Here is a 15,614-nt window from a genome sequence, read left to right as displayed (position 1 = left end):
TCACCCCCAGATAAGCAAGTTCAGTATTGGCAGCGCTATGACACCCTTATTTTATCTTTTGAGCAAAAGAATCTTTTGAAAGCATCCAAAAACTACTTAGAAATTCTGCATAACATATCAAAGGGAAAAGGATGAGGAAGGATAAGAAGGGCCTCTCATCTTTCTCAAGAACAGCCAAGAAATTTATTTTCACAAAAGCATAAGCTTGTTCAGGACAGGTTTTGAAAACAAGTAATCAACATAAGATACTAGTAATTAAATCATAATAAAAGGAGCACACATTATATCTGCTAATGCACTGGTTGTACCTTTATTGTTTCACCTCGTTCACTAACAATTCAGTGGTGCAAGGTTACCATACACAGTTAGATATCTGCATTGCACACCTAAGGCTATACAGCAAATGGATCAGAATTAGTACAAATACATGAACTATATTTACATTTTGTATACTCAAGCTCCAAATACCGGATATATTTACAAAATAAAATAAGAAAATGAAAACCTGAAATTAATGTACAGTGTTGCTGATACACTCCTTCATGGGGATGAAATCAGTTTGCAAAGAGATTTGTTCAAGAAGGCCACTTATACAGCATATACCTTGTATACCTTGTGTACAGAGAGATTAAACAGGGAAATCGGGACTGCAATTCCAAAAAAGTATGCATTTCAGTGCAAGAGCATGTCTAATGTCCAAATTCAAGAACCTTAATCAACTGCACATGAAGTATGAACAAGCAGAGTGGAAAATTAAGAACTGATCCTGGGAAGTGCTGATCATTCAAGACTCCCTCTGCTTCTTAGTCCCTGGTTTGAAGGCAAGCAAGAGGTAGTTCAGTACTGCTCAGGATCAGGCCATTAACTTGGCAACATTAAGAATTAAAGACTTATGACCTCCATACCCTCAGTTTTCTGAATACACAGCTGATCCTGTTAATTTAAAAACTGTTCCAAATAACATTGGACACAACCATCTGGTTAGTGTTGGACTAGTTTTGATTTCAAAAACTTAGAACGCATAAATGGCCTTCTGAACAAAAAAAGTCAATCCTGTTCTTGAACAGCTGATGTTTTTAAACAAGGAAGCACAAAATTAATACATTCCTGCTACATACAGTACAGTTCAGACCACATATTGGGGTTATTAACCACAATGGAGAGATGCAACGCACACATGTTAGAGACCCATTTTAAAGTACATTCAGCAAACCGTTCCAGAGCAGCATTAGCATCCTTCCTTTGAGCAGCAGGTTAACAGCTGCACCTTCAACAAAAACACCCACCACAGTATGAACTAACACAAACTAAGGCTGTGCAAGAGTACCAGAAAGATGCATATGCATAGGCAGTATTAGTTGATTGTATAGTACCATGGGTGTTATACCAAAGCTAATCCTCTTTCTTATCTAATGTGCAATTAATTACAGATGTATAAATATACAATACATTACATAAAATTAAATCCCTGTAAATTAGATAACAAGCAGCAAAAAGTAAAGTCTTTGCTTTGAAATACCTTGCTAATCAGTAATAAGGACTATTAGACACTGACCGAAAAGACCCACCCTTTCTCAGTGGTCTGGGAATAATATTCCCTTCCCTTCTGCATCCCAGAATATAGGAATCTTCTTTAAAAAGGTACTTAAAGTGCATTTCTAAAATACAGTATAGGAGGTTTAGTTTAGTTTCAAAATATCCAGGAAGCTCCAACACCAACAACGTGGTTTTCAATGGACAAAAAAAGATAATTTTCTCCCTCCTTTTAGTGAGGAACATAAAAAAACCCAAACTACAGCACACTTTCACACATCCTCTCCGAGGAATGCCTATCAAGTTTACTACTAGTGCTTATGCTCAATGGGCTGGCAGGCCCACAGCATGATGCCTTGTCGCCAGTGGCTGAGTCCCAAGAGCTGTCTGACTCCAGGACTTCACATACATGCAGCAGGTAACCAAGAGTGGGTTTTTAAATGTTAAGAGAAGGCAGCTTAGCACATTTTTCCCTTCTTGCTCTGTTTCTAAAAAGACATTTCTAACATGTTGGGCTAGATCAAAAAAGCTTTAAAGTGAATGGAAATGCACCTTTTTTTTTTTTTTCTTTGTTATCCTTTTAAAGAAAACCTGAATTGATTTCAGTCCAGTTTTAAGTAGGGAAACTGATGTCTCAAAGTAGGCTGCAATAATTGGTGAAAAACTGTAACTGTATGCCTTTATGTCAGACCTGAAAACAGTAATGCCCATTTGAACTCCACACAACAAGAATCTATTTTGTCACAGATTATGCAGCTTTAAGAGATGCTGATGCTTAAAAATAGAATTTTGCTCTTCTGATGATCTGTTATCCACATAGACATCAAGTCATCAGAAGCTGCTTGGAGTCTTTAGATAGAAGAGTAACATTTACGCAACACAGCTGTAACGCTTCCAGCTCTGTATAAAATAAGCATCTGTCTCTTCCTGCTTTTAAAGGAAGATCCTTTAATCATGTTTCTATGCAATGCCTATATCCCCTTAATTCATTTTCTGGCTTATCCAAAGCAAAGACTTAGCAAACTAGTTTTCTTCTAGTTAAAAAAAAGAGAAAGATAAAAATTAAAATGCTCTCAGTGTGTCACAAAATACCACCACCTAAATCGCTATGCTTCCTCAAACTGGTTCCACTTTCATTATAAACAGTGGCAGCAACAACTTAGTGCTTAAAATTAACCTAATTCTTGAGATCGGCTTAGCTCCAGCTTGAGGAGCCCTCTTGCAGCACTAGCAGTCTTACTTATCCACACACTGGAAGTACATTATCATCCATTGCATAACAAAGGAATATCATCACTGTCTTAAGAGTCACACAATTAAACAAGACAAGACCAGAAGGAAAAAAAAAAAAACCATCCCTATTATGCTCCTGGGTCCCCAGGATGCTCCCTCACTCTGGCTTCCAGTTCTGAAATAAATCTGAGGACCACAGGAGATAGTATGACTACATGATTTAGCTTAAGTACTATCTGGAAATATATAAAGATATGTCCTAGCAAGTGTCAGACTGCATCTCCTTGCTCCTTTGCCAACCATGCTTTTAGGAGGTCTCATTATGCATTGCACTTTACTGAAGAATGAAAATCCCATAAAGCTAAAAAATTGCTCAACTGATGCCAGTCCCACGTACACTTTTGGCCACAAAATTTCCAATGCATGGCATGACCTGCTGATGAGTGAGCTGAATCAAAATGACCTTCTTGAGCTGGAGTGTGCCTAGATGTGCCTACTGAAATAGTGGAACAAAACCCTTTTACCTCTCCCTTGAGAGGTTGGAACCTCAGGATGAAATTCCTGTACATTCCCCAGGATCACAGCTAGCCCTATCAGTGCCCAAGGTAAATCAAGAAAGTATAGCACAGCAGTCTGAAACATAGTAAAAGAAAACAAACAACACCCCCGCCAACCTCCCTGAAAACCTAACTAAGAGAGATGAGTTCACTTCTCAGAAAGAAAATTCATTCTGCTTTCCTTTCTTGTGGCAAGGACCAAAACTTTGGCCACAAGGAGAACTTACATTGGAGGTCAAGAACTAACACCACCCAGCTGATCTCCAAGAAACCAAATATTACACCCCACTGACCAGGACCCAGAGTCCACTTGATCCGTCCTTCAGGAAGGATTAATTCTGAAGTTAAAACTAACTAGGGGGGTTTTAGCTGACGAAAATTGTAGCAGGGAAATTAGGAGACGTTCAACAGTTATTCCAAAAGGAAGTGAAAGTGTCCGGCTGTTCCCTGGAGAATACTGCAAGTGCTAGGTCTAGAAAGTATTTTGTAGACAGAGGACGCTTTCCCCATGAACAGATGAGATGTCATCTGAGTATTACAGATAGGGGATGCATGCATAAAGCAAGCCTTTCAGAATGATGCCGTAGAGCAGTCTATCCTAACATACCAAAGACAACCGTAAATCTGTTCCGAGAGAGGGGAGAACTGTTGCTACAGGAACTCCCGTCAGGACTAAAAGCAGAAAGAGGAGATACTGCCCTCCTGTGGTGATCTCCTGAAAGAGAACGCTCTAGGGAACAACCACACTGTTCCGTTTCCACTTAATACTCTCCATCTGTCAAATATGGGGCTGAGCGTCCAAAACTTTAGGGATTATATCTAATATTTCAGCGATGTGGTTTATTTTTCCTCACATCAGCACAAGTTCCATCTCCTCAGCTCAGTTCAGAGGCAGAGGAGTGAGTGTTAATGTTATGGGAAAGAGTTAAAGACAAGCACTGTTCACCTGCAACCCCACAGCAAGAGTTTAAAGGCAGATAACTCTAGCCAGCCCCTCTTGGTTTGTTCCCTATCTTTTTCCAGCTCATGCCTTAGCCTGTTGGACCCTGGAAACTCAAAAACTTGCACCAAGTCCAAAATTCAGTCTGCCCAGATAGTTTTGTCCAATATCCGCTTTCAACAGAGTTTAAATTAGAGGCTGGATCCAGAGAGCCTGAGGAGCTATTGCAGTTCCTGGCTGGGTAATGTCTACATAGAAGAATTTATCTTTCCCTGGCATTAGAACTTTGTCCTGAGGGAACCAATGACTACTGCCAAGTCACAAATTGAATGAAAAACCTGCAGCAGTCTAGACAGACAACAATGGACAGTGAGACAGACACCAAAAGGTCGCTGGAATGGGAAAACAACTGTTGTAAGAAAAAATAAATAACTTTTTTTTTTGCCTTTTTAGAGTCGTGCATAATCACTCAATTTTTTTGATTTTTTTTTTTCCTTTCTCTTTTTGTTTGGCCACATGCTACTAGTACGCTTCTTAGTACAAGTTGAAAAGAAACAAGGTAGGGTTAGAATACCTAGAAAATGTGCTGAAGGGGTTGGGAAGGTAGGAGACGTTAAGCCACAGGATTACATACAAGAGAAACTGTCAAGAATCACAAAGAGAAAATGAGAGGTAACACTTTATCTATCAGAAGGTGAGTTAGGGAGAACAGATGAGAACATTACATGGACTCAGTACTTCAGCTGACCCGTGCGTCTTCGAGCCAGTTTTGACCTGCGCAAGAAAGAAGTAAAAAAGTATTTGTTGAATTCTGGAAGTTTATTTTTCTTCCCTCCCCACAGTTTGTCCACCTTTTTTTAAAATCCTTTTGTATAGTCCTAGTTTACTCCGTATGTTTAGAAAGTAAAACATATCAAAGGCTGAAATGAGAAAGACTTCTCACTTCTGCTGTGCTCCTTTAAAGGAAGATGGGATCTTTTAAGGACTGCACTGTTAAGAAATTATTTGATGCTGTACAGTAATAGCTTAGTTTTTAATTGTTTTTTTTACTGAAAGGAAGAGCTACTGTAGCGTAGTAAGATCTATCCAGCAAGCAGGGGATGTCTGTGACCTGTGTTAAAAGGGGAGGCTTCCAGAGAAGTTCAAAAAAGGGAAGGAAATAAGAACTTCTGCTTTAGCTCACAATCAAGAGAATGAAAAGGCAGTCCTGACCCACCTGCACAGAGGTAGTGAGAAGCTTTATACATTTGCAAAAGAGCAATACAAGGAAACCATTTTGTGGCCTCCAAATGTAGTTTTGCATGAAGCATACCACACATGTTCAAACTGGATACATCTGTTAATGTCACAAGCCAAAGCAACAGCCACTGCATTTCCTGAAATACAGGGCTTGTTTGTTTTTATTTTTTTGTTGTTGCCCACCCTCCTCCTCCTTCAGTTCACCCATCTTGTCAAATTCTTCAGAACAAGATTAAACTCTGTGACAAACTAGCTGCCTCCTTGCTTATGACTATCTCACTATCTTTATGCTTTGCAGCACTGTCTGCCCATGAACTGCCTCTTACCGTATTGTGCCAGCAAGAAGTGGATTGAAGGCATATAACCAGTCATTCATGTCTTTGTCATTGATGGCCTGGAGCAGGACCCCACGATGCTTTGTGCATACACCAAACGTGTTGGGTGTCTGGAATATTAAGGACAATTTAAAACACTGAAGTCTACAAGCACAGAAGCTAATGCACACTTCCTCTCTGAGGAAGAGTTTGCTATGTCACATTCCTAAAACCCACAAGACCTAAGGTCTTTCATTTAAGTTTCACTGGTCATTTCCAGGATATTATTAGTCAGTCAAATGGGACATCTTCTACAAAATATAGTTTTAACTCATGAGTGTGGACTTTTAAGAGCTGCCGAGATGGACCAGTAAAGTTAATTTGATTCCTTGCAGGATGTCTGTGTGTGTTGTTTTGGGTTTTTTTAACAAACAAACCACACAACCCCAAAACACCACGCAAATGAAAGTACAAAAACCAAACACATAGGGCGATGGTACCAACACATGCTCATAAAAGCAAATACAACGTGTAACAGCAGTCAGTTTCAGTCTCTTGTACAACTGTGTCCAAAACATAAGAATCCGTGAATAAACTGGGAACTTCGTGGGCGGAATCATCAGATGCCAAGACATTCTCCAAGACACAGATGTATTTTCCTTGGACCAGAGATGACACACGGGATGGTATGGATGCACTACTACCTGTAATGTTCCTGCTCTATAGGTAAATAAACAATAGCTCTCAGACTGACCTTTACCATTGCCTGTTGATCCTCACTGTATTCCACCTGAGCTGTGGATAAGTTTATGATTCCTCTTTCTACAGGATCTTTGTCACTGTTGTAAATAAAAACATAGGGACGGCGAACCACCACAAAGTGCTTGGCCCAGGAGCTGGAGAGTGGCTCCTTGAAGTGGAGGTATCCTTTCTTTGAGACCACAGAGCTGGAAAAAAAAAAAAAACCAAAACAAACCCACAGATAAACAGGAATACATTTTCCCCTAAATAAGGCACCTACTGAGTATCCCTATTAACTGAAAAACACTGTATAACACACTTGGTCCTTAATACGTTTTGTCTGCAACAGTATTATGAAAAAGTTCTTCTACAGCAAGCTGAATTTTGTCTTCAAGAACTATGCAAAACTCTGGGAGAAAAAAGGACCCACAAAGTTCTCTACTTCAGTGATCTTCAGCCATGGTTTTGATGATAACAGACATGACATTTAAGTCAATGGAAATCCTGTTCATTAAGTAGATGCAGGGAATGAATGCTGCAGAGATCAAATATCAACACGACCTTCATCAGTCCTGCCTCCATCATACAGGACTCTGCAGTTCTGCTATCACCTGTTTAATTTACCGTCCTCAAATGAGGTAAAGAAACTACAAATCTCAGAAAGCCCTTGTGACAGCTCTCAGGAAGCCATGATCACACGACAATAGAAACTTACCCTGGTCTGATTTCCTCAATATCAGGGACGAGGTTTAGGAATTCATTCTTTCCAGCTCTGGCAAGATAGGAAGTTTCTACTGTAGGAATTAGCTGGAATTGTTCCACCTCATGACAGGGACTGGAGGCACGAGAATTTGCTTCTGGTGTCCTTTAAAAAAAAAGCAGAGAAAGAAAAGTAAATCACAACAAACCAACTGAATGCGACAAGGGCATTTAAAGTGCATCTACAGCCTAGCCTGTCTTACAAGTTTCATCCTCCAGTCTAGATTTTTTGTATGACATTGGGATCCTTTGGTACAATATCAAATAGCATTTCCCTTGAAATCTGTGGAATAAAACTTATAACAGCAGCTAGTAAGTTGTTTCCCCACTACTTCTCCCTCGCTTCTCTTGCCAAACACAGTCACAACACAGACATATGTCTTACTATGGCTTGATGTAAAATGTACTACTTCGTCAGCACTCCTCCTCTCAGGGATGTTAAACTGAGAAGGTACAAATTACATGTCTTTCACTAAGCAGTTATTCCCAATTTCATCAAAAATATCTTCTATAGATATAGCTGAGAAAGATAAACAGATTACTAGCCAAAGTGGTTTATTCTGGGTTGTTGTTACTAAGTCTTTTTAACAGACCTCTGAAAAAAAACTTGTGGACTCTACACATTGAAGATGCACTGGTCACTGGAATGACAAGCATCTGACTGTTCTTTCAGCACAAAGAAAAAAAAAATACTTCAAAAGAACAAAATGGGGAAAAATAATTGTGCAGAGGGATTGGAGAAGATAAGGCAAGGGGACTCCACAGAGAAATATCTGAAAGTAGGGAAAAGGAAGACGGGGGGGGGGGGGGGGGGGGGGGGGGAATAAGTCAGAAAACATCACAAAGAGTGTTTTGTGAAGCACTGAGAAGTAATGTTTTTCTATTAATATCCTACACTTACTTCTGATCAATTGAATTGCATCTTGAATCCACCAGAGAAGGGCAGGTAGATGAAGGTGTGAGGGTAGCACTGCTGAAACTCGACACTGATGGGTCCCGCCCAATTGGAGAAATATCCGACAACTACAAGGACAAATATAGGCAAAATATTACAGAGGAATTTTTTTGTAGCTAGTGTTCAGTCCTGGCTAGAACATGGCATTCAGCATGTGGAAGGCTCAGATAATAGAAAGGTATTTCCATCAGCCACTTCCCTACTCAGAAGTCAAATTTTTGCGCACAACCATCATAAACCCATCTCGGGGTGAAAATACAATGGCACTTCTGTAGACACAGCTTGTTATTAATGTCCTACACTTCTGATTATTCACACCCTGACTTCCTCAAGAGAATATTAGACTATCCAGTTTGCAACTTGGTGTCCCCTGTGCCTACAGTGAGAGTGTTTAAAAGAGCTAATTCATCCTTTTACATAGGGAAAGTGTACATAGGGAAAGACAGTAAGAGCACTTCCAGTCTGCTAGTAAACTAGAAGCTCTACTATAGTCCAAGTTCACACCATTTCTAATTCCTGCAATAGTCTTTGGAACCTGATGCTGAATAGCCAAATGCTTCCAACAGACTGAAAATAAAGAAAATTAATATGAAGTGTTTTGTCTCTTCATAGTATCAACAGATTCCACAAACTACAAATATATTGCTATTGTACTACAAATATAGTGTATTGTATTGCATGAAATATTTACCTTACAATCACTGATGCTGTTGTACACCTGGTTAAATTCCCGATTGAAAGTGTGAGTAAGAAGCTGCAGACACTAAGGTGGGGGGGAAACAAATGACACACAGAAAAGAATTTTACATTTAGACTTTCAGAGAAATTTGAACACAAGAGGCAATTTGCCAAGACACACTTGGCAGCTCGTGAAAGAATAAACAAACTCTAAACTGCTGTGAAAAATCCCAGAAGAAAAGGGGAATAATCACTTCCCTTGATAAAATCAGAAAGTTTCATTTAGAGAACTACTAATGAAGGGGAATGAGGTACAGCCATAGCACAAACCTAGCCTCCAGCATTGGCTGGTGAGCATGGATTATTTCCCTATAGAGCATATTAAAATAAAACTCACACAATACTAGATATTCACCACGCTATCTGCGAAGCTCATCATTAATCTTTAATCATCTCTGGCACCTCAATTTAGACCAATGATGCTTTTCTCATGTTATACCTTGGTGGCCAGCTCTTTCTCCCGATCCACCAGGCTCTCTATATCTGCTGAGTCATAGCCACTGCTCTCACTGGGCGTCACAGCACTCTCAAATGTTGTAGTTGAAATCTGTGAGGAAATGCTGGTGGAGGTACTGAGGGTTCCACTGCTCAGACTGGGAGACAATGAGTCACTCAGGGACTTAGGGATGCTGTCACCAAGCTTTTCACGAAGCAGAAGGAAATGTCGGGTTTTTTCCACCTAGTAAGAAAAGAAATCAGTATCATCTGCTCCAGGATGTTGCCTATTTTACAGGCACTGAATTCTTATGCATTCTTTTAAGATTCATACCAGTAAACATTTTCCCCGGGGAGGGGAGTTTACAATGGCGCTAAAAGTTGAATCTGCCTTTGTTGAATACACTGAGATTCTGAGCTGAAGATTCTACTCAGCAGCCAGCCACACACTTTCTATCTCCTCTGTTGGAGAATTTATTTAAATCTTGACTTTGAGAACAAACTCCCATTTGGGAACCCGTTCAGCTCAGAAGGTCTCAGTGGGCAGACTAAAGGCAAATTCAAAGGTACAGTTGTACTTTTTCTTTCACTTCCTCTATCTCTTTACTCACCTCATGCAGCAGCTCCAGTTTCTCCAGTTCCCACTGATGCTCTAGAATGAGGCTGTCACCCCTGGGCCTCCAACCTGCCAGGTTCTCTTCTCCTCGCACATATGCCACAGATGTATCCAGGACTTTCCTCCTCCTCCTCTGCATTCCTGAGCAGTAAAAAACAACATAAGACATGTTAAAAACCTAGCCAGAGGGATGCCACTAAGAAACACCAATTAGCAATCTGCGAAGAACCAACACTTCTGCTGTTTAGCTGGCAATATACAAGGCAATGATTTTATTAACAGCAATCACACATCCCAAAGAGATCTGATTTAGTCCAGCTTTCTTACTTCATTCAGATATTTCTATTGACTACGATATAATGCAAACTCCTGTTCAGTTTAATTCAAACACAAGAACTTCAATTGCTAGGTCTTAGAGGAAAAATATACCGATACTACGTGAACTACATTCCTTCCAAGTTATGAAGCTTGCATCAGATATCAGCAATATCTTCAAAAGACCAAGAAAAAACTCTATTGCTGCAAAACCAAGTCTCAACTGTGTTAGTTATGAGCCATGTATTATGCCCCCTAAGTCTATGACTCTGGCACTTGCCCAGTTTCCTGATATACCCATGTCAGAAAATGTAAAGTTTTCAGTGAATCCTTGGTTCACCAATGGCAAACACAGACCCAAGTCAAAAGTAAAAGCCTGCATAAGTTTTTTATGGAATAGCAATGTTCCATTGCTCCTATGAAAAACAGGAACTGCTTCCCATCAGGACAGAAGTGTTTACTTTGTTCTGCCTATGAAATTTTCTGCAATATTTCAGTTTACAGCATCTTTATCGCTTGAACACCCAGTCACTGCTTACCTGGACTTCCTGTGTCTGCCATTTTGCATAAACTTAGTTCATAGATCCCGGTTACTCGATTGCTGTTCACAAGAAACCAGAGGGAAAAAAAAAACCTATTATCTTCAGAAATAAGGTGCATTAGCTTTAGTTAAGTGGTCTCCAAAGTATACATTTAAGTGTACTTGTTAGTTAGAACTACATCTGAATTCTAATCTTGACATAAAATAGCCAGGACAGACTGCAAGATCTCTAAAAATGGCATTTCCCTTGTGTTCCCCCCCCACCCCCCGTTAGACTCAGAGAGCAGCTGCTGCAGTAAATTCGAGGTCAGGATCAGGGTCATCTACGTGCAAGCTTGAAAAATGGATCTCTCTTCCCAACTGTTCAGTCAGAAGGCTGGAAAAGGGGTCAGTAAAGAGAGAAGCCACCAGAGTTTCACTGAAATAAATGCAAGAAAGAATGTTCAAAACCAGACTGGAGAACTATAACTAGGTAGACTTTCAAGGAAAAAATAAAGAATACTAAGCTACATTCTCCCCATGCCCCCTAAGAGAAAAAGTATACGCTGACATAAAACATCAATACCAAAAACGGTAACTGAACTTACGAATCTGGAGATTTGGAATAGCCACTGCCAAAGAGACTGCGTAGTGATCGTGGTGGGGAGATCTTGGCATCTCGTGAGTAAAAGACCATACAAACATCCTTCGTTATAACAGCAGGCTGGATGCAGTGGTCAAGCTAAGAGAAAAAACAGTAATGAATGAGTGGCTGCAGACAACTATGCCAAGTTACACTGTTTCTCTCTTCTAGTGGGACAGCTTTTTGAAATTTGTTCTTGTTTGGGTCTTTGGTGAAGGGTTTTCATACGGCTTTCTGTAAAAGAGAACTGTCAAAATTTCTTGATGCATCTTGTGGGTGAAATAATTGTACTACACAAAACAACAGCGTCTTGCAAAGCCAAGAGCTACGCCAGTGTTTGTAACACTAGTAGTACTTACATAGCCATGTTCACTGATTTCAATAGATTTTCAGATACAAAGATAGATAAAATGAGGCACAGAAAGGTAAGGAGGTCACCAGTTTCACTTCACATTTATTGCGAGGCAGTAATACCCTGACATCAAGATGTTAACTGTGAATAAATTTTTCCATCCTGTTCTTAGAAAATGAATAAAGACTTTCACTGGCTTCAGGATTCAAAATCACTTAGTCCAGTAAGTATTTATCTCGGGGGCACACTGTCTGCTGTCTCAAATAGTTATACTTCAGTCACAAGCAAAAAGGAAGGTCTCTAACCTCCAGGTAAGCAGAAAGGGTCATATATATCTTCTCTCCATATGGTGTCACTCGATTGAGGAGAAGGGAGTTATGCAAGGAGCTATCCCAAACTGCTTCAAACCGATAGAAAGTCCTGGAAAAAAGTATAGTAAAAGCTCAATAGTAAGAGTTTCTCTCCATCCCTCTCATCCGTCAGTGTAAAGCATCTCTTCCTTGACATCATTCACTATGACTCTCAGTGGCTTAGATAACAAATTCTTGAAGCAAAGACCTTCTCTTCTTTCCCAAGATTACTTACTTCTACCTCAAATAGTGTCGCATAAGAGACCATTGCCTGTTATGAAAGAGACTCATCTAAAAGAGAAAAGAGTGAATACAGAAAAGAACAAAAGCTGTCATAACACTACAGGGAAGTCAGCACTAAAGAACAGTGTTTCTAAACAGACAGAATTCCTCTCTACTGCTTCAGGTGCAATTCAGCCCAGCTGGACCTCAAAGTGCATGGGAAGATTCTTTTTTATAAGCAACACTCATTGTACACCATATTTTAGGACTAACATATAGTAACAGAAGAGATCCCTCTAATACTCAGTCTTATAAAACCAGCAGCTTCTGATGGCAAATCAGAATGATTGATAGGTAGGGTAAGTCCTATATTCAGGTGATAATGATTTCTTTCTATGTCCCTACTAGCTTCAAGTAAAAACCTGCAGATCTAACACAAACTTTTGTAAGAAGTTTCTTCAGTTTGGTACATGGAAAGAAAGGAGCTGAAGGCTCCCACAGCTCTACCTCAGCAATCAGGAAAGTTCATCTGTTCAAGTAAAGTGAGAGACAGCATCATACACAGGACAGCTAAATCATCAGATCTAAAGTCACCATTACACTCTCTCCTCTCTAACAGGGGCTTAGGGAAATGAGCTTTCCCCTTTCTCACAGGTAGAGACTGATTTCATGTAGGTTCCTTTGAAAAGAAGTCCTATACCCTTATTCAGGAATACAGCACGCTTTTCTATACTTGTAACAGAGAAAGAAGGTACTAATTCATCATCACCTCCATATAATTTCCCTCCCAAATCCCCTTGCCGTCGAGGTTTTCCATCCCATTTCAAGTCCAAATGATGTGGTACTAAAAGCAAGAAAGTGCTTCATGTATATTATTTTTTTAAAACAAGTTAAATCTCTAAAGAGCTTCTGTACTAATGCCCAAGGCCAACTCAGAAAAATAGAAAATGAAACCAATGACAATGAAACCAATGACAAAAAGCAGGGTGGGTGTGGAAGAAAGAAATAACAAAAACCAAACTAAAAAAAAAAAAAGAAACATGAAACAGCCTAAAAGCAGCCATATCAGAAAGAGTTCTGATCTCAGAGTTCCCAAGAATGCCCTTTTCCTGATACCAATTACACAATTCCGAGCTAATACATTGAGACACCATGAACTGTGCAGTCATGTAATATAATTTGAGAATATTGCTAAACACTGTTTGCATTCGAAGTAGCATACTTAAGAAATTACTTCTAAATGTCTTGCTTCTTTTAAAAATGCTACAGAGAAACATATTCTAAAGGCTAAGTAATTGGTAACTTTAAAAGCACTGCAAAGTAATAATCCTTACTTGAGTTAGATTAGGCAAACAACACAGGTTGTCCTCTAGCCCTTTACAAATCTGTGTTGAGTCTCTATGTTTTAATCTTTCATCATGTCTTAGTTGTGAAAGCAATTTTTTAAACTCTTAGCAAGTTCCAGATCTACTATCTGGGTGGAAGAAAAAGTAGTAAAACCTGGTTCTCCACAGATGGGAAAGCCAGTGTACCTAGCCCCTGAATCAGCTCTGCACCATTTGCGAAACACGATTTCTCATCATGAAGAGAGAACACAAGTGTAAATGTTCATCAGTGCAGAACTAAATGCCCCTCTTTAGCAAAACGATGATTTTTGGATGAACAACAAGTTGAAGTCAAGTACAGCTTCCAGACAGTTACTCTACTGGATTTTTTCTAGCCAGGAAGTTAAATAGACACAGTCTTGCCTGTCCAAACCAGAACTTGCTACAATAGTTATAGAGGGAGACAAAAACCAGAAGTGAGCAAACTTCTTTCAGCATAGCAAATAGCGCAAGGAGGAAAATGGAGCACAGAACAAGCAAAGCATGGAAGACAGGAGAAACAGGTTAAAGGCACCAATGTATAGTTAGGACTGATTTTTAAGTGGATTTTAGCATTAGTGAAAGGTGGTGAATTGAGAGCATTGAAGACTTAAAGTCTTCTCTTTCTCAGAGAGGCAGAACACAGAAAGCAGAGTGCAAATTGTCCCAGATTGTGCAGCCAGGATGCTTGGCTGTGATCCAATCTGGAAGGTGAAAGAGGAATCCAGTCTGAGCAGCTACTACATGTCTCGCTTCTCTGCCAACTGGTAAACTAAGAAGTAGCAACCACATGGTTAAGTTTCAGATGCAAATCCAACTTAAGAACAGAGGTTGAGTGCCAGTCACATGGCAGCCACTGCTTTTCGTTCAGTGCAATTCTGAGCTGGAATTTCAAGTAACCTAATCATTCAGTCCTTGACTCGGTACTTCAAATATGGCAAGCATTACTGAGTCAGAGACAGTAAGAAATTCCAAATTTAGTTCTTTGATGCAGAACAAAGGAAGAAAATAGCAAGGACTACAAACAGGGACTACATTCTGATGGCACATTTTGAGATTCAGAAAGACTGAACGAAGGAAGCTATCTCTTACATGTGAAGGAAAGTTTACCTTCACAAGTCCGCCACTGAATTGTACCTGAATAAACCCCTGACACAAAGGACAAAGAAGTATACTACTTCTGGAAGAGCTAAAAGGCATGCTAACAGAATTCAGTAAAAGCTAAAAGGGAAGTGGCAGCAATACAAATGGGACATAAAGCATTCTATTTTCAAGAATCTTTATGTACAAAGGAAGCAAACAGAAAATACCTAGGCATATCCTTATCAAGAAAGAGCCTGTAAAAACATAGAAAGAGCTTCAGTTAGTGCAGCCAAAAGCAGAACAGAAAAGCAACAGAGAGAGGAACAGAACAAGTGGACTTAAAAAAAAAAAAAAAGGGCACAAAAAACCACCAAAACAAACCACACCAACCAAAAAACAAGTCTGCAGACAATGAGCAAACATAAGATATATCCCTCACCAGGGCTTCAATCCCACTCCACCACCTTGCCATGCACTCATCCCACAACTTAAACCTCGGCATTTTGGTAAGAAATGATCAACAGCTTCACTCACACTCATCATTCATCCAAGTGGCCCACCTAATAGAAAACTAGAGCTATATAGGAATTTCTTGAAATTGCTAGAGAACAGAAAGTATAGGGCTTTCCAGCTGCAAATCCAACAGTATCAGACTGGAAACTAGCAACAGTCCCCTTACTGATCCATTAATTCAAATACACTAAA

The 15,614-nt window shown here is 39.7% G+C and overlaps 1 protein-coding gene across 3 annotated transcripts in view; it reads right to left on the bottom strand.

The window, feature by feature from the left end:
- Window positions 1-169: 169 nt before the first annotated feature.
- Window positions 170-15,614, bottom strand: part of KIF1B (kinesin family member 1B) — a 98,411-nt gene continuing 82,966 nt past the window's right edge. For all 3 annotated transcript variants that reach the window (XM_050909364.1, XM_050909365.1, XM_050909366.1), the window contains 11 exons: window positions 12,196-12,310; window positions 11,504-11,637; window positions 10,915-10,976; window positions 10,056-10,201; window positions 9,449-9,688; window positions 8,963-9,034; window positions 8,218-8,339; window positions 7,273-7,422; window positions 6,571-6,763; window positions 5,829-5,947; window positions 170-5,037 (listed from right to left, as the gene is read on the bottom strand). In XM_050909364.1, coding sequence (XP_050765321.1) covers window positions 4,995-5,037; window positions 5,829-5,947; window positions 6,571-6,763; window positions 7,273-7,422; window positions 8,218-8,339; window positions 8,963-9,034; window positions 9,449-9,688; window positions 10,056-10,201; window positions 10,915-10,976; window positions 11,504-11,637; window positions 12,196-12,310 — 1,396 coding nt within the window. In that variant the 3' untranslated portion in view covers window positions 170-4,994. The remainder of the gene's footprint in view (window positions 5,038-5,828; window positions 5,948-6,570; window positions 6,764-7,272; window positions 7,423-8,217; window positions 8,340-8,962; window positions 9,035-9,448; window positions 9,689-10,055; window positions 10,202-10,914; window positions 10,977-11,503; window positions 11,638-12,195; window positions 12,311-15,614) is intronic.

This window comes from Gymnogyps californianus, chromosome 21 (genome assembly GCF_018139145.2).
Source record: "Gymnogyps californianus isolate 813 chromosome 21, ASM1813914v2, whole genome shotgun sequence".
NCBI lineage: Eukaryota > Metazoa > Chordata > Aves > Accipitriformes > Cathartidae > Gymnogyps > Gymnogyps californianus.
The sequence above is the reverse complement of the archived record's forward strand: the minus strand, read 5'-3'. Positions and strand labels throughout refer to the sequence as shown.